We start from the raw sequence: 22963 nt of genomic DNA, 5'->3' as shown, positions 1-22963 counted from the left end.
CCCCTTTTTGTCTCTTTCCTAACACGGTTTCCCCTCTCTTCTCAAGATAACCAGTATCATGAAATTTATATTGATTACGGTTTTCTGCTCTTTAAACAGTACTTTTTTTTGTTTGTCCTTACGTAAGTAGATTCATATGTATGTGTCCATATTTACATACATATGAATACCTACATGTATTCATATTTCTATTTGAATTTGTATAGTTTGTTCATATTTTTAAAAATCAGTCATCTATTGGCTACAGGATGTGTATAGCTACAGTTCATTTGTTTTGGTTGCTGTATTGTATTCTATGATGTCAGTATACCAGAAGTTGTCCTTAAAAAAAAACTGAAGGATAAGTAACCGTCAAATTTCAGTGACATTCAACAGTCAGCAATGTATTTCTTGCTCATATAGTGACTAGATTGAGACAGCTCTGATTGTCTCAGCTGAGTTAGGAGCCAGGCCTCAGGTTTGAGCCACATCTGTTGCGATCGTCTCATTCTTCTGGAACATTCTTCTGCTGGCAGAAGTTGTAGCTTCTCAGGGAGGCTGAACAGAAACAAGCAGTGCTTCTAGAAGGCACACTGTCCCTTGTGCCCACATTTCATCAGTGAAAGTAAATCATGCAAACACACCAATATCAGGGAGGCAGGAAAGAGACTGGGCAAAAAAGTGAACATCTGCAGAACAGTAAACTAACCTGATGTGTGGCCATTCTGGTTGTTTCCAGTTAATGGCTATTTCAGACAGTGCTGTGGCTGTGAACATTTTGATTATGTCTCCTGTTGTGCACATGTAGGCGTTTCTCTAGGGTTCATGCCTAGGAGGTGAGCTTCCTTCTGGGTTGTAAAGTGTGAGCATTTTCCGCTTTACCAGGTAATATCAAATGGTCTTCCAAGTGCTTGTACCTTTTCTATCCTTGCATGTGTGCTTAGCCGTTTCAGTTGTGCTGACTCTGTGCAACCCCATGGACTGTAGCCCACCAGGCTCCTCTGTTCATGGGATTCTCCAGGCAAGAATACTGGAGTGGGTTGCCACGCCTTCCTCCAGGGGATTTTCCCAACCCAGGTATTGAACCCACATCTCCTGCGTCTCCTGCATTGCAGGCAGATTCTTTACCACTGAGCCACCGCCTCTATCCTTGGTGGATCGGTATTTGGTTGTTACACTGATCCACTGTTACTTAGGGGTTTTTGTGTATATTTAACATACAATTGAGGACTTACCCGGTGGCTCAGTGGTAGAGAATCTACCTAGAGTAAGCGCTGCAGGAGACTGGGTTCAATCGCTGGGTCAGGAAGATCCCCTGGAGGAGGGCTTGGCAACCCACTCCAGTATTCCTGCCTGGAGAATCCCATGAGCAGAGGAGCCTGGCCGGCTCCAGTCTGTAGGGTTGCAAAGAGTTGGACAAGACTGAAGCAACTTCGCACTCAGGCACAATGTACAGTTGAATAATTTTAGAAGTAAGTCTTAAGTTTTTTCAGTGAGCTCAACTTTTCTTTTCCAACCACGACTAAAGGATGGAAGGTGCACTGTCAGTGCTCAGAATTCACTGTTTCATCTTGTGTTCACTTGGCAGATTTGGTGCAAATGCCAAAGTTGTGCATTTCCTAGGACGAACCAAACCATGGAATTATACTTATGATCCTCAAACAAAAAGTATTCAGAGTGAGTCCCACGATCCCAATATGACTCACCCAGAGTTTCTCAGCCTGTGGTGGAACATCTTCACTACCAGCGTGTTACCTGTGCTTCAGCAGTTTGGCCTTGTCAAAGACACCCGCTCATATATACATGTGGTAGGTTCTCTTTTTTTCCTTCAGGTAATTTGGTGTTTTGTTTTTAAAAACCTGGTATACTAGTAGAGACAGACTTTTTAGTGGTATTTTGAACAGAGAGATAAGTAAGCCTTTGCGGAAAGAAAACAGTGTTCATCTTAGAGGGGAGAAATATTACCAGCAAAGATTAAAGCCGAAGTAGATTTTGTGGCAGATTTCATTAGACTTGGGAGCACAAGAAAGGTTTTTAGAGGTTTAGACTGATAGATGTATCTGTATATATATCCATATGTTATAACTATAAAATTCTTAGTCCATTGTCCTAAGACTGTAAGATTATTCCTAAAGTAGTGGTTTACAAAAACAAAAAATGCTCCAGTTCATGTTTTAGAAGCTGCAGAAATTTTAAATATACCTATTTTAGTTTTGCCATTTGTGTAGAAGAATATTTTTCAAGTGAAAATTACAAGAACAGGAACATACAATAAATACTTTTCTGGGATTATTTTGAGTTGCTGTGTTTTATTCCTCTGGTTATATAGGATTTTAGAAAACCTCTTTATGAGAAGAAGATTACTTAGTAACATTTACAGTTACCTCCTGCTTAGCATCTTTTCTGACTTTAAAAGTCTTCTCTGAGGTTTGTTCTTTTGGAAGAGTTGGAGGAGGATGGGAAAATAAACTTTTATGTTATATTAAGATATAAAGAATAAAACTAAATCAGTGAATTATAGTCAAGTCTAAAAGATCAGTTAATTACCTTGAGACTATAAAGTTAGATTTTAGTCATTTCACTTATGAGCACTGGTGCTGAAATATAAAAAGGAGAAAGTGAAAAACAACACATCTTACACTATTTGCTTTGTATGGACCATGAAATAATATTTATACAGTACTTAGAATATTGCCTTGTACGTAGGAAGTGCTTACAAAAAGTTACCTATTCTTCTTTAACCCTTAAAACCACTCTGGCAAGTAAGTAGTATTTTTGTTACTATCCCCTTCTTATATATTAAAATTAACTGAGACTTAAAGAAGTCACACAACCTCTCTTAGTTATGTAACAGACCAGGCAGTGGCAGAACTGGGACTCACATCCAGGTCTGAGAGACTGTTGTCCTTGTGAAGAGCATTGTGAGAGGGGGACTCTGCGAGAGGCTGCCTGTGTCATTCCTGTGGCAGGTGGAAGGCAGAGGCAGGACTAATCCAGGGGAAGGACAGGTGTTGCCACAGCTATAATAGAATCCCATGGAATCTACCCAAATACCTTGGAATTCTAGAATATTTAAATTCATACATATATACTCATACTTACACATATAGCAGCAGAAATAGGTAATCACATGTTATGTTCTCCCATTTTCTCTGTTAAAAGCTATACCTGTATGTATTCATTTGCCTTCCTTTTTCTCTACTAATGGTTGTAGTCCTGTCGCACCTGAGAGCTTTATGAAGGACAGCCTTAAATGTTCTCTTATGCTACCACTGAAGTTAATTGCCCATGTGGTGTGTGCTCAGTGGTGTCCAACTCTTTGTGACCCTATGGACTGTAGCCCACCAGGCTCCTCTGCCTTTGGAATTTTCCAGGCAAGAATACTGGAGTGGGGTGCCATTTCCTATCCCAGGGGATATTCCTGACCCAGGGATTGAACCTGCATCTCTTGTGTCTGCTTAATTGGCAGGCGGATTCTTTACCACTAGTCCACCTGGAAAGCCTGAAGTTAATTCCCCACCTGTATGTAATGAGAATTGAGCTTAATGCAGAGGAGGCTTGCTCCATTCCCACACAGTTACCTTGTTCCTTCCACACAAGCCAGGGACTGAGGGTTATGAACCAAGGGAAGTAAAGATGGGAAATGAAGATTCATTCAAAACTAAGCAGATTAACAGAAGCTACAGGAATAGATGCGACTTGGCAATAAACTTGAACAGGAAGATAAGTTTGGTGTAGAGTCTCAAACCATTTAGCTCACTTTTATAACGTGACGGCTGTCTATGTGGTGCGGCTCTCTGCTTAGGTTCTTAGCTTCTGACGTACCATTTTGTTTAAGTTCTCAACCTTTCTGAGCCCACACAGATCAGGAACTTATCATGAGACTTCTGTTCCCTTGTCCATCCATCTTACGCTTTCTAATGAACTGTTGCAGCTTTCAGACTTGGTCTATACACTGGCTTTCTCTTGTGGCTTCTGTAGAAAGGTATGCAGAACTTAAACATTAACCCTACCCAGTTAATTTGTTCCCCCAATGTTTTCACCAAGTCAAGAAGTCTTCATTTTGTTAGGAAAAAAAAAAAATCATATGATCCTTGTATTTCTGTGTCTTTGTTTGTTTTGTTTCACGTAATACTTTTTGGTTTTTGCTACTTTGCATGATGATTCATCTTGGTTTTACTCACCTTCCTCAATTTATTGCATTCTTACAATGGTCCAACTTTAAGCTCTAAAGGAGCCTCTGCTTATTCTCTCCTTTCTAGGAAAATGTCTCAGGAGCTGTATCACAGCTGTCCCTTGGGGAGATCCCAGCTCCAGCACAGCCTTTTGTATCCTCAGAAGAACGGAAGGAGCGGTGGGAACAAGGCCAGGCTGACTACATGGGAGCAGATTCCTTTGACAACATCAAGAGGAAACTTGACACTTACCTCCAGTAGAAACACTGCCGTTTTCCGTGGACACCTCCACTTCAGAGGCACTTGTTTCTGATACTTGGTACCTAGAGCTGGGTTAAGAAAGGTCTGTTACAGTTGCTAGAGGCTTTCACTAAAATTCATCAGATGTGGGGTTTTTTGCAAGACAACTGGTGAGAACTGGGCAAAAGTTGTTTAAGTAGCAATTCTGTTATGTGAACAACAGTTCTGCTTTTTAACCCTGAGCTTATATTTCACAAATTCTCAATTAAGCTGATTGCCAATGTATATGGTAGGGGAAACTCAATCTGCAGTTGTTGAGATAGCTGTATCAACTCTTAAAATGTGCCAAGCCGGGCTTCAAATCAGTCTCCTTTCAGAATGGGACACGCACGGTTCATGTCTCTTGCTTGCTTGCTGAGCCCCTCACTAGACCTACATTCTAGAGTCACCCAGAGGCTGCCAGAGTGATTGTAATTCTGCTTTCAGATTAAGCCAGCCTGTGATAGCACTGCTGAGTGATTCATAAGCATATCAACAAATGGTGTGAACCCATTTCCTAGTCTTAGTGTCTGAAGACGTTCACCAGTTTTCTGTGTACAGTAAGGTGGCATGCTAAAATGGTTTGTTCCGTCCTGTATATCTGAAAACAGCAGTGTGATGGTTCCCTGCAATGGCACCCTGTATGAAAAATAAAGACTTATTGCCATATCTTGGTTGTTTCATTAAGGACGCCCACTCCTCATGGGGAAAAAAAAGTATCGGGATTTTTCATAATTTGTAGAATTTGTATTTTAAAAACCAGTGTAAAACTTGACACTGAAATAAATGCTTTAGAAGTTGTTTTCTAGATACCTAGGGAAATCTACATCTAATGTTCTCCTGTGATGGTGATGTATCTGATATGATAGATAGAGGATAGGAAGATCAAGTTTCTCTCTTCTGTCACTCACATTTCACCTCTATATTAAGTGGGTACTCAAATTTTAGAATATTGTAACCTTAATGAACCTAGGTTCATTGTCAGTCTCTAAATATACTCAATAATCTTTCAGGACTATTAGAATCAGTATCAGACCCAGTGTCTTCTAGCATTTTTATCTGTGGCTTAAAATGATAGAAGTACCAATATAAAACATACTTATTAAATGTGCAGGTGATTCCAGGTTGCACGGATGGCAAGCTAGTGAAGGGCATGATTTAAATGACCTTTTAAATGTGAAGTGAGTAATCACAAATTATTCTGTTGAAGAAAACAAGAGAGAAGACCGTGACAAGACGAAACTTTAGAGGTTTAATTGGCCAGAAGCTGCAGTGGCTTTTAACCTTCAAGGTCAGGAATAAAGATTCCTCTATTTCCACAGTAAGGATGTGAATAAATGTTGGAATATGGAAACCTGGAGGCAAGACTGGATTGGGGGACCACCTTGGATGCTGGCTACCAGAAGAGCTTAAGAAGAGCCTGAGGATTTACCTCAAAGTGTAAACTGTTAAATAACAAATGATTTCTGAAGGTAAAATAAGCTAGTTAGTTGGACTGGTGGAAAGTGAGTTGCTGTGATCTTCAAATACGTGAAGCACTACCAAAAGATTTAAGTGCTTCCGCGTGTCAGATGCAGCCATGCAAAGACCCCGCAAGATCCTCCCAGTCCAAAAATCTCTGCATTGAGGGGTATGAGAATCTCTTCCAATGAGAATCCACTACATAGAAAAGTCTGGCAAAACTGAAATTAAATTCATTACAGTGCAATTTACAAGTCATACAAACAAGTATTTCTGGACAATCTATTTGTATCTAATATTAAAAACTTTGAGTTGAAGGATAATTGCTTTACAATATTATGTTGGTTTCTGCCATACATCAACATGAATCAGCCATAGGTATACATATGTCCCTTTCCTCTTGAATGTCCCTCCCCAACCCCCTCCCCCATCCCACCCCTCTAGGTTGTTACCGAGCCCGTTTGAGTCACATAGCAAAGTCCCACTGGCTATCTATTTCACATATGGTAGTGTGTGTTTCCATGCTAGTCCCTCCGTTCATCCCACCCTCTCCCTTCCTGCCCCTGCCGTCCCCTGTCCATAAGTCTGTTCCTTATGTCTGCATCTCCGTTGCTGTCCTGTAAGTAGGTTCATCAGTAGCATCTTTTTAGATTCCATATATATATGTTAATATACGACATTTGTTTTTCTGACTTACTTGTCTGTATAAGACTCTAGGTTCATCCACCTCATTAGAATTGAGTCAAATGTGTTCCTTTTTATGGCTAAGTAACCCATGTACCACTGCTTCTTTATTTATTAATATGTTGATGGACATCTAGGTTGCTTCCATGTCCTAGCTATTGTAAATAGTGCTGCAGTGGACATTGGGGTACATGTGTCTTTTTCAGTTATGGTTTCCTCAGGGTAATGCCCAGTAGAGGGTTGCTGGGTCATATGGTAGTTTTATTTCTATTTTTTAAAGGAATTTGTGCCTAATGTTAAAGTTGGTCTCAGCCCTACATTGCTTTCACAGTCTCAGTGGTTATAAAAAGGTCTAATTTCAAGGAAATACTTGAGTTTATTCCAGAAATTACATCTACCAAAGGATTTATTCAGTCATCTTATTTTCACATCAAACACAATTTGGGTTGGCATATACATTTATACAACACAACTCTGAATAATTCATTCAATAAGCACTTACTAAGTACTGACCATATCACCCATGTAATGGACAGTAGATACATAGGAATGTATAAGACAAACATATTTCCTTATATTCTAGTAGCAAGCAGACTGAAAGAAACTAACATATATACTTGCAAATTATGTTAAATAAAATACACTGACAAATACACTTACCCCTGAGCAAGTCCAGCCCTAAGGTCTTCAGGAAAAACCTCCTATAAGATGCTGATTAAGCCAGAAAGAGAGGCTCTCCAGAAGCCAAAAGGGAGTGAGGAGAAGAAGACTGTTCCGTTCAGAGGAAATTCTGGAAATGGTAGAACTGCGTGGAAATAAAGGCTTTCAAGACAGGATGGAGAGGAACGTATTGGCTTCATAGATGAACGTTTGGGCTTTGGATTTTAAATTCAATAATGTAATTTATTACATTACTAATTATGTGATTTATTAATAAATGTAATTAATGTAATTTATATGTAATGTTTTATTAATGGGAACTTACATATCAAGGTTCCCTGATGGCTCAGACAGTAAAGCGTCTGCCCGCAATGCAGGAGACCCAGGTTCAATCCCTGGGTCAGGAAGATCCCATGGAGAAGGAAATGGCAACCCACTCCAGTACTCTTGCCTGGAAAATTCCATGGACTAGGGAGCCTGATAGGCTACAGTCCATGGGGTCGCAAAGAGTTGGACATGACTGAGCGACTTCACTTTCACTTTCACATACCAAGGTAAGCAGAATAGTATAAATAATTCCCATCACCTACTTTCAACAGTTCTTTCATCTATGTCCCTATATCCCCATGAACTCTTCCCCTACCAAACTATTTGGAAGCAAATCCTAGATTAAAAAATTTCACATGAAATATACCTGCTATCTTTAAAACATAAGGACTTCATAAAATGCTCACACCAAGAAACTTAATTCCAAATTTCCTCCATTATTTTGTGTTTTATTTCCACTTGATCTTATCAGGATCTAAGTGATAGCTTAAGGTGAAGGATGTCAGACTCTTGATCTCCGAAGAAGACTTGAGTTTCAGGACCAGGGGACCAGATTTGATCACTCAAGAGATTTTGTGTAGCAGAGTTTTATTAGCATATAAAAAGGGACAGAGGAAGCTTCTGACATAGACATCAGAAGGGGGACAGAGAGCCCCCCACTCACTAGTCTTATCAAGGCCTTATATACTTTTACCAGACCCATTCCCACAACATGCATCTTAAATTAACAAGATTAGAACTAGCAATAGAAAGGTCTCACCAGACCCACTCCCACAATATACCTAAGATAACAAGATTAGTGAGAAAGGTCTCCTTAAGGAGAAACGTCCTTCAGTTCAGTCGCTCAGTCATGTCCAACTCTTTGGGACCCCATGAATTGCAGCACGCCAGGCCTCCCTGTCCATCACTAACTCCCAGAGTCCACCCAGACCCATGTCTATTGAGTCAGTGATGCCATCCAACCATCTCATCCTCTGTCGTCCCCTTCTCCTCCTGCCCACAATCCCTCCCAGCATCAAAGTCTTTTCCAATGAATCAACTCTTCGCATGAGGTGGCCAAAGTACTGGAGTTTCAGCTTTAGCATCATTCCTTCCAAAGAAATCCCAGGGTTGATCCTCAGAATGGACTGGTTGGATCTCCTTGCAGTCCAAGGGACTCTCAAGAGTCTTCTCCAACACCACAGTTCAAAAGCATCAATGCTTTGGCGCTCAGCCTTCTTCACAGTCCAACTCTCACATCCATACATGACTACTGAAAAAACCATAGCCGTGACTAGACGGACCTTAGTCGGCAAAGTAGTCTCTGCTTTTGAATATGCTATCTAGGTTGGTCATCACTTTTCTTCCAAGGAGTAAGCGTCTTTTAATTTCATGGCTGCATTCACCATTTGCAGTGATTTTGGAGCCCCAAAAATTAAAGTCTGACACTGTTTCCACTGTTTTCCCATCTATTTCCCATGAAGTGATCAGACCAGATGCTATGATCTTCGTTTTCTGAATGTTGAGCTTCAAGCCAACTTTTTCACTCTCCTCTTTCACTTTTATCAAGAGGCTTTTTAGTTCCTCTTCACTTTGTGCCATAAGGGTGGTGTCATCTGCATATCTGACGTTATTGATATTTCTCCCAGCAATCTTGATTCCAGCTTCTGTTTCTTCCAGTCCAGCGTTTCTCATGCTGTACTCTGCATATAAGTTAAATAAGCAGGGTGACAATATACAGCCTTGATGTACTCCTTTTCCTATTTGGAACCAGTCTGTTGTTCCATGTCCAGTTCTAACTGTTGCTTCCTGACCTGCATACAGATTTCTCAAGAGGCAGGTTAGGTGGTCTGGTATTCCCATCTCTCTCAGAATTTTCCATAGTTTACTGTGATCCACACAAAGGCTTTGGCATAGTCAATAAAGCAGAAATAGATGTTTTTCTGAAACTCTCTTGCTTTTTCCATGATCCAGCAGATGTTGGCAATTTGATCTCTGGTTCCTCTGCCTTTTCTAAAACGAGCTTGAACATCAGGAAGTTCACGGTTCACGTATTGCTGAAGCCTGGCTTGGAGAATTTTGAGCATTACTTTACTAGCATGTGAGATGAGTGCAAACGTCCTTACATTGTTTATATTGACTAAGACAAAGCAATGTAGAAAAAAAGTTTGTCCTTTTCTCCTCCTTGAGAACTCCAGACCCCTATCTCCTCCTCCAGAGCCCCAGACCCCTTTCTCCTCCTCGGGGACCCCAGACTTCCTATCAACCTGCCTTGGAATTGACTCTATCACAAGTAAGGCCCTTATAGTGCACCTGGTTGATATCTCTGATTCAACTGTGTTTCCTTACACTCCCTTCTTGTTTTGTTGTTGCCTTGCAATCTACTGAAGAAACCAGATTATTTGTCCTTTAGTCTCACCCATGTTCTACACTTTACTGATGGCAGTTTGTTTCCTTGTATTCTGTATTTCTTATAAACTGATTCAGAGGACCAGTCAGATTAAGGTGTGATTTAATCTCATTATGATATTAACTGCCATTAATAATCATTGCCTAGATACATTATCTCACTGGGGTTACAAAATGGTAATACTCTCACTTACTAGCTGAAATATTTCTATATGCTTCCATTCATCAACAATCTGGTTATCCTGAGTTTTTCCTATTAAAGAGGCAGGATAAATGCTTGATTCCTTCCCTTTACTCACTAGTCAGTATATAAAATATGCAACTGGTTTCATAGCATCCTCCAAAATGGTTTTGAGGGGGTTGGTTCTAGTATCATTATGAATTAATTAATTTTAATATAGTTTGTTTCAGTACAATGCCAGTCATCTTAAAGAAGGTCTAATTGTCTTACCTTTGTGATTTACATGTTAAGAACACTACTTCTGAGGCTGGTGGAAAACAGCTTAAATGAGAACAAGAGTTGATTAGAAGGCTAATTAGTTTACTATGGTGGTCCTGGAGAGAGACAGTGGTATTCCAACACACCTTCCACCAGGCTGAAGGCATAAAGCTGCTGACGGATTGGATATGAACAGAGAGGAAGGAGTAAATAAAAACTAGAGGCTTAAGCCTACAGTGCAGGAGACCTGAGTTTGATCCCTGGGTTGGGAAGATCACCTGGAGAAGGAAATGGCAGCCCACTCCAGTATCCTTGCCTGGAAAATCTCATGGACAGAGGAGCCTGGTGGGCTGCAGTCCATGGGGTCACAAGGAGTCAGGCACGACTGAGCAACTAACACACACTTACTTACAGGCTTAAGCAACCGAGTCTCCAACCTGGCTGCTCCTGAAAGACACTGGAGTTGTAAGTACAGTCTCTTGGGCTTATCACTATAGATTATGATTCAGTAGAGCTTGGTTGAGGTTGAGGCCATAATATTTCTATTCTAAGTCCTATCAAGCAGTGACCATGACCCAAGGGACCTTTGAGAACCTTTTGATACATTAAGAAGGTATTTACACTAAATAGAATAGGGAGTCAGAGTTTTCAGAAGAGGCATAGTGCAATGTTGTTACATAGCAGGGGATTCAACTTCTATTTAGTAAAGGCTTTCCAGAAGACAAACTTGGCCCCTTGAGTGAAATAGGCAATATTATCATAAATAACATATATAAATGAATTGTATAATGTTTACCTCTCTAATGCCACTGAAATGTAGGGAATTAAGCTAAGGAATACTTGGTTTCCCCTTAAATAAAAGTCTGCGATAGTCTGCTTTTTTTCAATTACAAATGGATTATTAACATTTTTACACTTGGGTATGTTATGTGATGGGCTTCCCTGCTGGCTCAGCCTTTGATAATTTATTTCTCTGAGTTTCTGATGCTGAAATTTAATCTTCTTTAAGTGAAAACAATCTGTAAGAAAGCAATGAGGAAAGACGGTATTTACTAGGTACTTATAGCTCAATTCTCATATCAGCCCTATAATGTATATATAGATTTCTCATTTCTCTGGTAATCAGAGAATAAGAAAGGTTAAAGATTTTGATTCAGATCTGTGTATGTTCTAAATCTAAAGCTATGCTCTGCATTAAACAAATGATCAATACAGACAATGAGATCAGGGAAATGGACCAAGAGATCAAGAGTATTCTCTGTATATACCCAGAAATACAAATGCCAGAAACAAATAATGGAAAAGCTTTCATTTTGCTTTCTATGAAAATAAGGACAATGGCCTTGAAATAGGACTTGGAAAATACTTTTTACAAAAAGGCATTCCTAAATAGGCTGCCTGAAATTGTAATATAAAAATGAATGGGTAAGAAAATTCAAGGATAGAGTTAAGTCATGAATTTTGGCTTGGACACAATTCAGCTTCACAATGTATAGACTTTGTATCTTAAAAGCCTATATAGAATTATCCTGTTTTCACAGTTGTTTTATTGGCCCAGAAGAGGGAAAACTTCTATGATAGGACTATATGATACTGTGGTGTATTCAGGGTCAGCATCCTTTTAGAGATAAGGGCTTCACAGAAGGAACCCTGGGGCCCAGTGTCACCCCCTTACAACCCCCCTGGAAGGAACCCCAAACACTAGACCATCCAACACTTGCTAAAAGGTCATCCTTGTGTCTCCTTTACCTCCTCCAAGGTAATTCCCAGCCATCCCCACCCTTTCCCATTCACAACATGGATGCTCAGCCCCATCTAGGTGCAGGGAGTCAGTTACTGCCCTCAGGCTTATCTTTTCTCTGTCTCCTGCCCACCTACCCTCAACGCTTATCCTCAGCATTCCTTTCAGGGCAGTTGGTTCCTTTTGTCCGTACCCCCCACCTAGGCTCCCTTTCAGACTGTCCTCTACCTCAGCTCCCACCCCACCATCAGTCATGCAGGTCTGTCTGCCAGAAATAGGAAGATCTGTAATCCATTGCTCAAAGAGATGGGACTTCCTAGCCATCCCCTCCCAGTGCGCTGGACCCTCCCAGCCCAAGTGGTTGTGGGTCTTTCCTGTGCTGCAGAAACCCCTCCTTTACCCACCTCTGTTCATCCACAGCAGGACATTACACCTGGAGTTGAGCTTTTCCTGGTGCTTATGAGACTGAATCAAGATCCAGAGAAGGCAGGGGACCTTGATCTTGAGAGTTATGAAGAATGAAGACATGCAGGTTTTTTTTTTTTCTTCCTCCAAGTAGTTCAGATGTTCTTTTTTTCTTCAGATTTATTGGGATATGATTGACATGTAGCACTGGGTAAGCTTAAGGCATATAGCATAGTGATTTGATTGAACATACCTCATAAATTGATTAGTAAGTGTAGTGAACATTATCTCCTACAGATACAAAACTGAAGAAATAGAAAAAAGATACATCCTGTTTTCCTTGTGATGAGAACTCTTACAATTTACTCTTGTAACAGCTTTCATACACAACATATGGTGTTATTAATTAGGCTTGTTGTATACTGCATCCCTAATACAGGCTACTCTTGCATACAGGAAGTCCTTCTTGGGATCTGACCACATTCCCTTAAGAGTACTTTATCCACTCTGCCAGTATTTGAGCTCTTGTCCTATAGGGGCTATGTTTTTTACTGAGGCAACAGAGTAATGGTTAAGAGCACAGACTCTGGAGCCAAGTTGTTGGATTCAACCCCTGACTACACCCCACTTAACTAGCTTACTGGCAATTTCCCTTCCAAGTGTCTTGCTTTCCATTAATAGTTCCAGAATCAAATATGGAGTTGAGTTAATAGAAACCTGCTGATGGCCAATGTATGTGGCCATCGACAGTACCTATCTCTTAATATTGTTTTGAGGATTAAATGAATTAATCAGGTCAGGTGCCCTTGGACTAGTGCCTGGCACAGAGTAAGGTGTTACATAAGGGATTCATTGTTACTATTAAGGTGGATATGTTTTATCTCCAGTGCCCAGCAGTAGTGCTTCTAAAGGTCTAAGTAAGGACTGACTTCCAATCCTCAGTGTTGAGTACTAGCAGGTGGGATTAGGGGAGGCCACTGGACAGGCTGCTGACAATGAAGGGGCAAAGTCATCCCCGTTTTCTCTCTAGATTATAACTGGTGGACTAGATGCAGTATTTTTATTTAAATAAACTTTTTATTTTGGAATAATTGTAGATTGACCACAAAGCTGCAAAGACACTACAGAGAGTTCCCGAGGAACCCCTCAGTCTCCACGCTCCCTGTGGGCATCTTGTGTTATAAAGGTATTTGTCACAACTCGGGAAGCAATATCAGTCTGTTTCTGTGACCTGCCCCCTCGCCCACCCTATCTTCTGATTTCACCTGTTCCCTAACCCCTTCCTTTGTTTCAGGATCCCCCCCAGGATGCCGAGTCACACTTAGTTTTCACATCTCCTCAGCAACCTCTGGTCTGTGGAGGCTTTTCAGACTTTTCTAATCTCCTGTGACTTTGATGATTTTGAAGAGTGCAGGTTGGGTATTCTGTGAACGGTTTCTGTTTGGTTTTGTCTCATAGACTGGAACTTGGAGAAGGAAATGGCAACCCACGCCAGTATTCTTGCCTAGAGAATCCTGTGGATGGAGGAGCTTGGTGGGCTGCTGTCCATAGGGTCGCACAGAGTCGGACACGACTGAAGCGACTTAGCATGCATAGCACTTAGCATACACCTATACTAAGCCACTCAACTCTTGTGATTTACTTATTCTGTGTTCACTTTTAAGTTTCCTCCTATAATGTCCAGTCTACCAGCTACCACTTCTCACTACTGTTTGCCCAGAACAAAAATAGGAAAAGAGTTAAATGTGCAATAATAGGGCTTTTGAACACTAGGTCCTTTTCTATTAAGTATATGGATTTATTGAACTCTGTTATTTTAGGTGGTTAGAAGCCTTTTTTGGTTTCTCTGCTCCTAGTTGGGAGGAACAGAAACCTAGCCTTCAGATAACTAATACTGCCTTATTATTGTGACCATGTAATATGCAATCCAAATAATTTGGAACTCTCCACCTGTATCACGAGATCACAAGACTCAAATCCTTTTTTTTAAATAAAATTGAGAATATCAAAGCATCTTAACTAGGGAGTGAGAAGAATTAAACATATCATCTAGTATAAACTTTTTGAGTTTACTTATTCCCTTTGGTTCCCTATTTTTTTACACTGCATAAGAGAAAAGCTCTAAACTGAAAAGGCTTACATAATTTATTTTTGGTTGTGCTGGGTCTTTGTTGCTGCACATGGGCTTTCTCTAGTTGCAGAAAGTGGGGGCTACTCTCTAGTTGTGATGCGCAGGCTTCTCACTGCAATGGTTTTAAAAATCCTATGATGTACTATTAGGAAATAGCCCTTCCCTACCCTAACAAAAAGGTAAATTAGTTTAAACATTCAGGAAACTGTATCCTAGTTAATTTTATCTGCCTTTCTAAGACACCATTGACAGAATGCTGAAAAGATGGCAAACGTACTGAAAACATCTCAAAACATTAGTCCTATCTCTGCTTTAGCAAATGGCCCACATATTTTAACAACATACAGTCTCTCTGATGACCTTTAATATCACATCTATCACATTAAATACCCTCTTGGAATACTAGACTGGGTTTCAACTATGCAAAGACATGCCCTAGAATTTATCTACCAATTTAAGAAATCATTTTGACATTTGCTGTTCTTCTAAGTGAAGTCCCAGTATAGCCTGGTATTATATCTTGGTTCAGATTAATAGAGGTGTCCTGTTCCATACACATTTGAATCATATACATTAAAATCATATTTTCATGTAAAAATTAATTTTCATATTTAAAGGTAGAAGCAGGTTTAAATCTGTCAGAAAATTCTTGATCAAGAAGGTTGAACAGGGAGCTGGAAAAGATTTTTTAAAAATCCCATCTTAATCTTTGGAAGATCTGACTGGGAATAAGAAATCATCTGCCCTTTCAAAAGCAGCATATTATTACGGCTTCATCTAGAAGACTGTTCTCCCTTATTCAGTTCAGTTCAGTCGCTCAGTCATGTCCGACTCTTCGCGACCCTATGAACTGCAGCATGCCAGGCCTCCCTGTCCATCACCAACTCCTGGAGTTCACTCAGACTCACATCCATCGAGTCAGTGATGCCATCCAGCCATCTCATCCTCCGTCGTCCCCTTCTCCTCCTGCCCCCAATCCCTCCCAGTATCAGTCTTTTCCAATGAGTCAACTCTTCACGTGAGGTGGCCAAAGTACTGGAATTTCAGCTTTAGCATCATTCCTTCCAAAGAAATCCCAGGGCTGATCTCCTTCAGAATGGACTGGTTGGATCTCCTTGCAGTCCAAAGGACTCTCAAGAGTCTTCTCCAACGCCACAGTTCAAAAGCATCAATTCTTCGGCGCTCAGCTTTCTTCACAGTCCAACTCTCACATCCATACATTACCACACAGTAAGCATAAATATATTAACATGGAAGAAAACATTATGTCTGCTAACAGGGTTTCTAATCAACAGAGTTTCTCCCTCTGAAGTAGACATTACTGCAGGGAAGCCTCCCAACCATTATTCACAGCTATCAGTATCTTGGGATCTTTTTATTTAGAAGTACCATAAAAATGAGGTACTGAATTCCAGAATGTAGAACTTGTAAGGAAGGTTATACATACTTATTGGTGAATCAAATGAAGGGAAAGCTGTTAGTATTTCGCCTTTTGCAAATATTTTCAAGTTTAATATGCTGCTGCTGCTGCTAAGTCACTTCAGTCGTGTCTGACTCTGTGTGACCCCATGGACTGCAGCCTACCAGGCTCCTCTGCCCATGGGATTTTCCAAGAGTACTGGAGTGGGTTGCCATTGCTGTCTCCATAAGTTTAATATAGTTGAAAACCTAAGGTTAGGCATTTGAATTCTTATTAATAAGCCAAACATATCATTGTCCTCATGTTTTTGATGAATCTTCTTTCCAAATACTAATGAACAGACCTTTGTTAAGTACTATACAGAAAAGGAATAAAAAACACACCAGTGAGTGGGAATGCAAACTACTACAGCCACCATGGAGAACAGTATTTCCATAAGGAGATGCCTTAAAAAACTGGAAAAAGAACTGCCATACAACCCAGCAATCCCACTGCTGGGAATAAACACCAAGGAAACCAGAATTTAAAGAGACACGTGTACCCCAATGTTCATCAAAGCACTGTTTACAATAAGCCAGGGCCTGGAAGCAACCCAGACATCCATCGGCAGACGAATGGATAAGAAAGCTGTGGTAAACATATACACAATGAATTACTCAGCTATTAAAAGGAATGCATTTGAATCAGTTCTAATGAGGTGGATGAAAGTGGAACCTATTATACAGAGTAAAGTAAGTCAGAAAGAAAAACACCAACGCATATTAATTAATGTATATATATGGAATTTAGAAAGATGGTAACGAAGACCCTATATGCGAGACAGCAAAGAGACACAGATGTAAAGAACAAACTTTTGGACTCTGTGGGAGAAGGCGAGAGGGCGGGATGATTTAAGAGATTAGCGCTGAAACATGTATATTACCATATGTAAAATACATCACCAGTCCAGGTTTGATGCATGAGACAGGGTGTTCAGGGCCAGTGCACTGGGATGACCCTGAGGGATAGGATGGGAGGGTAGTGGGGGCGGGGGGGTTCAGGATGAGGAACATATGTACACCCATGGCTGATTCATGTCAATGTATGACAAAAACCACTACAATATTGTAATTAGCCTCCAATTAAAATTAATTAATTTAAAAAAATACACCAGTGAATGCCTTTTGATATCCCCCAAAAGAAAATATGCATTACCTGAGTATAATTTTATTGGTACTTAACTGGTTTTAAACATAAGATGATTATTTTCTTGATATTCCCAATCCTGGAGCTATAATAAGGGCAAAGTCTATAATCCATAGTGGTATCTAGTATAACACTATACATAGCTGTTATCACAGCTCCTTTTTTTCTGCCTGATGGGAAAATAAAAATAATTGAAACCAATGTTTTAGATCAAGACACTTAAAATTTTAAAATATATACAATGAGTTCTAAACAAGAAAGTCAGTTAAATTGAAATTTAGTAAAATTAAAGAAGGGTAGGAATATGAGTCCATTTTTCTCAGCTACTTACAGTACTTTTTATGTACTGTCAATAAAAAATAATTATATAAAATAGACATCTTAACAGAAATATGAGATTTATAAAGATTAAATATTCTTTAAAGAAAAAGTACTCATTAAAATATGACACTGAGAAAGTAATAATTTTTGAAACTTTTATTAATTTTGAATTTAAAACAAAATCCAGTTTGAACCACAAGTGGAAACACAGTATTTTCAAGATATTTCTAAAGCTATTACTCTACATAATAATGAAACAGAGTTAACAGCATAAACATAATGTGAATTTTTCATTCCAGTAGTTTATATATTTTCATAGGATGAATTTGTTTTTTATTTAACACCACTTAACAGAACTGTACAAAACCAAAAAGGTATTTTTTAAATGACTTGTCACATGAATGTGTTTAAAAACAGAAGTCTGTAAATGTTTGGGTAAAGAAGCAGTCTTCACTTTACAATGAGTTTGTAAGGTTTTGCCTTTGTAAGCAAGGAGAGTAGAGTTGTGTTTTTTGCTGCAAACTCTTTTTATACTTAATCTTACAGGAGTATTGGTATACTGAGAACCCATATACCTATCATGTTTTATGAGATCCTGATCAACTTGATTTTTTTGTGCTAGTTCTTCTCTATCACTTCTTATGCTAGTGGACCAACCTCAAATTATAATTCCATTCTCATCGTTGCAGCAAGGTCTATTGGTCCTTTTCATCACCTGCTGCTGGAGAGAAAAAGGCCTGGGAAGATTCTTGCTGTCTAATCCACTGTTCCCTTAGAGCAAAGAATAGGGCTCAGAGAAGGGAAGGATTTAGCTGGTGATAAAATATGTGTTAAATCTAAGATATGTGCCCTAGAATACAACCCTGCCTCCAATCTCCTCTTATCTTTCAGTCAAGTTACTTCCAACACTGTAAGTAAAATATAAGGTGTTCTTAAATTTGTGTCATCAAACATGAAGCTTCTCCTGTTATAGTGATCAATTTCTTCCTTCTTTGGATTAAAAATAAAGTTTCCCTTAAGGAAAAAACACCACTTATTACCTCGTGTTCTTAAATTTGTGTCATCAAACATGAAGCTTCTCCTGTTATAGTGATCAATTTCTTCCTTCTTTGCCTTAAAAATAAAGTTTCCCTTAAGGAAAAAACACCACTTACTACCTAACCTGATTGATAAAGTTATAGTTTTAAATCTGACTAAAAGAGTTATCAAGAATTCTGTGGCAGCTACTGTTTGATTATTAACAAAAAAGTAGGAAAATGATGACTGATTCTGTAGGTAGGTGTAAGGGTGAATTACTCAAGTTCCAAAATCAAACTCTGATTCTAAACATAATATCAAAGAAAATTCTCCATTTAGGGATTAAGATGTCTTTAAAAGTTGAAAGAATTTTGGAGGTCATCCAGCCCAACTTCCATCCAGATATCATGCCTCTCACATATAGTAGTCTTCTGAATTATAAAAATTTATAAAGTTTTTTTTAAAAGCACATAAATAATATTATCTATATATAGAAATATCTATTCAGCAATTCCATAATTTAAACAGTCAAATCAAATTGGGCAAAACTGGTTCCTTCTCATCCCCACAGACTGTATTTACACACTAACACATCAAGTTACATTTAAATAAAAAGAATAATACCACCTGACTAAATGGAGAAATTGTGCTCTAACACAAACCCTAATTTTTTTCATGAACATAGACTTGTAAGTCACTTATCTGAATTTTATCTCAATGATACTGTGAAAAGAAAAATAAACAAAGAAACCAAAACACACACACATATATGAACAAAACCAAACAAAAACCAGGTAACCTGCTAACCTGGACTTTGGTCTCTCATTTAATGTTCTGGAATGCATATGTGGTTTTCAAAGGTCCAATAAAATCAATCTCTTGTATAGTCTGTGTACATATTAATCGTTTACAAGGACTGTGAATCCATAGCATCACAAACAGGAGGCTTTGGTGACTAACCAAATGTGTCAACATAGAAAATAACTCTCTATTTGGTCAAAAGTATAAAAGGTTTGACTTTTTTGGAAATATGAAAAAGCTGAGTACTTGGGAGAGACATGAAAATACTCAGCATAGATAATATGAAAAGTTGAATAAAAGTAACTTTTTCTCCCCAAAAAATTATTTTAGGCCACGGCATATAACAGAACTTATTGCTATTTGAAGTATCATTAAAAATAGGTTCATATATAGAAGGCGATTAGTAATACCTCTTCACTAATATAAAATATGCCCCTTTTAGAAGACATACTCTAGATATCATTTCTAGAACTGCACTTTTTTCATTTCTAAAACTTGTGTATGTATCTGATTAAACTGAGCTTACCAAATCCCACAAATTTATAAATCAATTAAAGTTCTGATTTCGTTGATTTTAGCTTGTTTCATTTCACTCGCATTTGTTTTCTTAGTTCCAAAGGCTCCAGCTGCAAGTTCTCTCTTCGTGTTTTGTATTTTCAGCATGTTTTCTTCAACAGAATCCTTCACAATGAACTGTAAAAAGAAAAACAAAGGTAAATTGGTTAGGTACTTTATAGGTCACAATACTTAAACTCTTTAATTTAAAAAATGAGACCTAATGAAAATAATGCTCTACTCTAAAGGAATCTGCTTCCTTATAGTATTATGTAGCTGTCAAAAATGATCAATAATAATCTATTAGAAACTGTTTCACTATCCCTCTTTTTCTCAATATACAATAGTAATATTAGAATATGGTATGATAGCTAGAGATGAATGCCATTTTTCCTTATCACTCAGTATATTTCTCCTGTATAAAGAATATAGCTGTAAGGACATGTTATAACTCTATCATCAGATAAGAGCAACATATAAAAAAGCAAACTTTATGGACAATGCTGTAGCTGGAATATTAGCAGAATAAATTCAGCATATTTAAAAAGCCAAGTAAGATTTTCCCAGAAAGAATACACCTTCATCTGGTGTAATTCAGAAAATTGAAAGAAAAAATGTGATCATCTCAATAAATATCAAAGAAGAATGTGATAAAGTTCAACATTGATTCCTCATTAAAAACTTTAATTTTAAAAAGAATCCTCATTAACCTAGAAATAAATGTCCTCAATCTTATTAAGGACATCTACTAGAAACTTACCAAGAACACCATACTTAATGTAAAACAATAAAACTATTTCCAACAAAGTTAGGAACAAGTCAAGAATGATTACTATCATTACTACTATTTAACACTGTATAAGAGGTCCCAATTACTGTAATAACAAATTGTGTTATAAAATGTTACTAAGTTCTTATATGGGAACACTCCTTATTTATAAAGAATACAGTTTTCAAATTAATCATAAATTCAGTAAATCCCAAACAAGATTTCTTAAATGGGATTTGGTAATCTAAATCCAAAGTTCAATTCATGACTAAATAATAAAAACCAACACAATTTTCAAAAAGAAGGGCAGTGAGAACACTATGCTCTATTAGATATCAAGGCATACTTTATAAAACCATAGAAATTATTAATGTAACACTGTCCTGGGAATAGGAAAAGAGATCAATGAAATGGAACAGAGCCCAGAAAGAGACCCATGTAATATATATGAATTTATGAAGAAGTGACATTTCAAATTGGTAGGAAAAAAAAGATGGACTTAAAAATGGTAATGTAACAAACAATTCTTCATTTGAAAACAATAAAGTTCGATCCATATCATGAATCATAAACAAAAAGTAAAATATTTCAAAAGAATCAGAACTACGGGAGACTTTTGGGGGTAACATTTTCCAAATTTTGAATATGACCATTTTTATTGATATTTTTATAAAACACTACTTCCAGTGGTGGATCAGACCGTAAAGAATCCACCTGCAATGCAGGAGACCTGGGTTCGATCCCGGGGTTGGGAAGATCCCCTGTAGGAGGGCATGGCAACCCACTCCAGTATTCTTGCCTGGAATATCCCCATGGACAGAGTAGCCTGGTTGACTACAGTCCATGAGGTTGCCAAGAGTCAGACACAACTGAGAGACCAAGCACAGCACCCCTCCAGTTTACAAAACTTACAGAAGATTCATTTTTTAAATTTGAAGATAAAAGTCTTCTGTTCTAAGCAAGACCTCAAAAATCCAGGAGATATCAAGAAAATGACTGACATATTTTAAATCATAAAAATTTCTAAACTTTCATGATGAAAAAACACAAAGTTCAAAGATAAACAAGAGCCTGGGATAAAAATTTTCAATACATATAACAAAACATTTAAAATCAGAATTTATAAAATCCTTTATACTATAAAACTATATTTGTTCTTTATGAAAACTTGGCAAAAGATATAAGCAAGCAATTCACATAAAAAAATTAACAAGACCAGAATAAAGATGACCCTCATAGTTTGCTCTGCATAATTCTATTTCAATCTTTTATAACAACAAAGTCACGCACTATTTATGTAGTTTTTAAAATCCTACAACCTAATTTCAAAATAGGTATCTTAAAAACTCACTTTTGTGATAATAACTTCTTGCTTCTGGCCAAGTCTATGGCATCTGTCAAAGCACTGATCTTCAGCAGCTGGATTCCAGGCCTAGTAAGAACATGAATTGCATCACTACCACCCTAATCTGTATGTGTTCTATACAAGTCCTTTTGTTACAGTACTATTCATTCACCTTTTACCAACTCAAATCTTTCTGAATGAATTCAGATAATGACATATTAATAAATGTTCTAGGGACGAAACAATCCACACACACCCCTGACTGCCTTCCCCAATCACTACTATGATAGGCAGGTGTTCTCTCCCCTGTCATTTTACTCCACTGCCTCCAGTATCTAATTGAGGGTCTGAAAAATAGAAATCACACAGTATAAATGATTGTTGAGTAGTCAAATAGTATCTTTCCAGTTTCTTCTCAACCCACTTTCAAGTCAAAGTATATCTGCTTAACAGAGGAAGGTTATACACTCTCCAAAATAATTTACATCAGAAAAGATAGGTGAGCCCATTTAATGAAAAAGTTTTCTCCCTTTTTGCTGGTCTTTGGTTCTTTTTCTTTCATTTTCCTCCACTCATTATATAAAAGTACAAAAAAAGATTTCAGGAGTAGTCAAAAGTCCTAAAAATTATTTAAGACTTTGAAACATAATTTTCAGTATATATACTTGAAATCAGTTTGACTTCAAAACTGATCTAAGAAAGTAACGTTAGCTAATTAACATAAGCATTATCATAGGGACTCTCTCATGGTAAAGAATAAAACAATGAAGCACTCAAAAGGGAAGACTAAGCAAGAAGGATATAGAGCTTTTCAGTCTAGAAGATAGGAGTCAAGTAGTTTTGAAATAATATCATGAATTGTCAGGGTGGGATCATTAAAT

General features: G+C 38.1%; 2 protein-coding genes across 4 annotated transcripts in view; one reads left to right on the top strand and one right to left on the bottom strand.

Moving 5' to 3' along the window:
* The window catches only part of GYG1 (glycogenin 1), a 38624-nt gene extending 33522 nt beyond the window's left edge, over positions 1 to 5102 (top strand). Inside the window, exons 6-7 of the mRNA XM_069580766.1 lie at positions 1568 to 1787; positions 4242 to 5102. Of these exons, the coding sequence (XP_069436867.1) occupies positions 1568 to 1787; positions 4242 to 4415 (394 nt within the window). The 3' untranslated portion in view covers positions 4416 to 5102. The remainder of the gene's footprint in view (positions 1 to 1567; positions 1788 to 4241) is intronic.
* A 12177-nt stretch (positions 5103 to 17279) lies between these two features.
* Positions 17280 to 22963, bottom strand: part of HLTF (helicase like transcription factor) — a 60382-nt gene continuing 54698 nt past the window's right edge. For 2 of the 3 annotated variants that reach the window (XM_069563003.1, XM_069563023.1), the window contains exons 24-25: positions 22089 to 22169; positions 17737 to 20106 (exon numbers count right to left, since the gene is read on the bottom strand). In XM_069563003.1, the coding sequence (XP_069419104.1) occupies positions 19954 to 20106; positions 22089 to 22169 (234 nt within the window). In that variant the 3' untranslated portion in view covers positions 17737 to 19953. Of the gene's footprint in view, positions 17445 to 17736; positions 20107 to 22088; positions 22170 to 22963 lie in introns of those variants that run through there. The other variant, XM_069563014.1, reaches the window with a different exon arrangement.

Source organism: Ovis canadensis, chromosome 1 (assembly GCF_042477335.2).
Source record: "Ovis canadensis isolate MfBH-ARS-UI-01 breed Bighorn chromosome 1, ARS-UI_OviCan_v2, whole genome shotgun sequence".
Taxonomy (NCBI): Eukaryota; Metazoa; Chordata; class Mammalia; order Artiodactyla; family Bovidae; genus Ovis; species Ovis canadensis.
The sequence above is the reverse complement of the archived record's forward strand: the minus strand, read 5'-3'. Positions and strand labels throughout refer to the sequence as shown.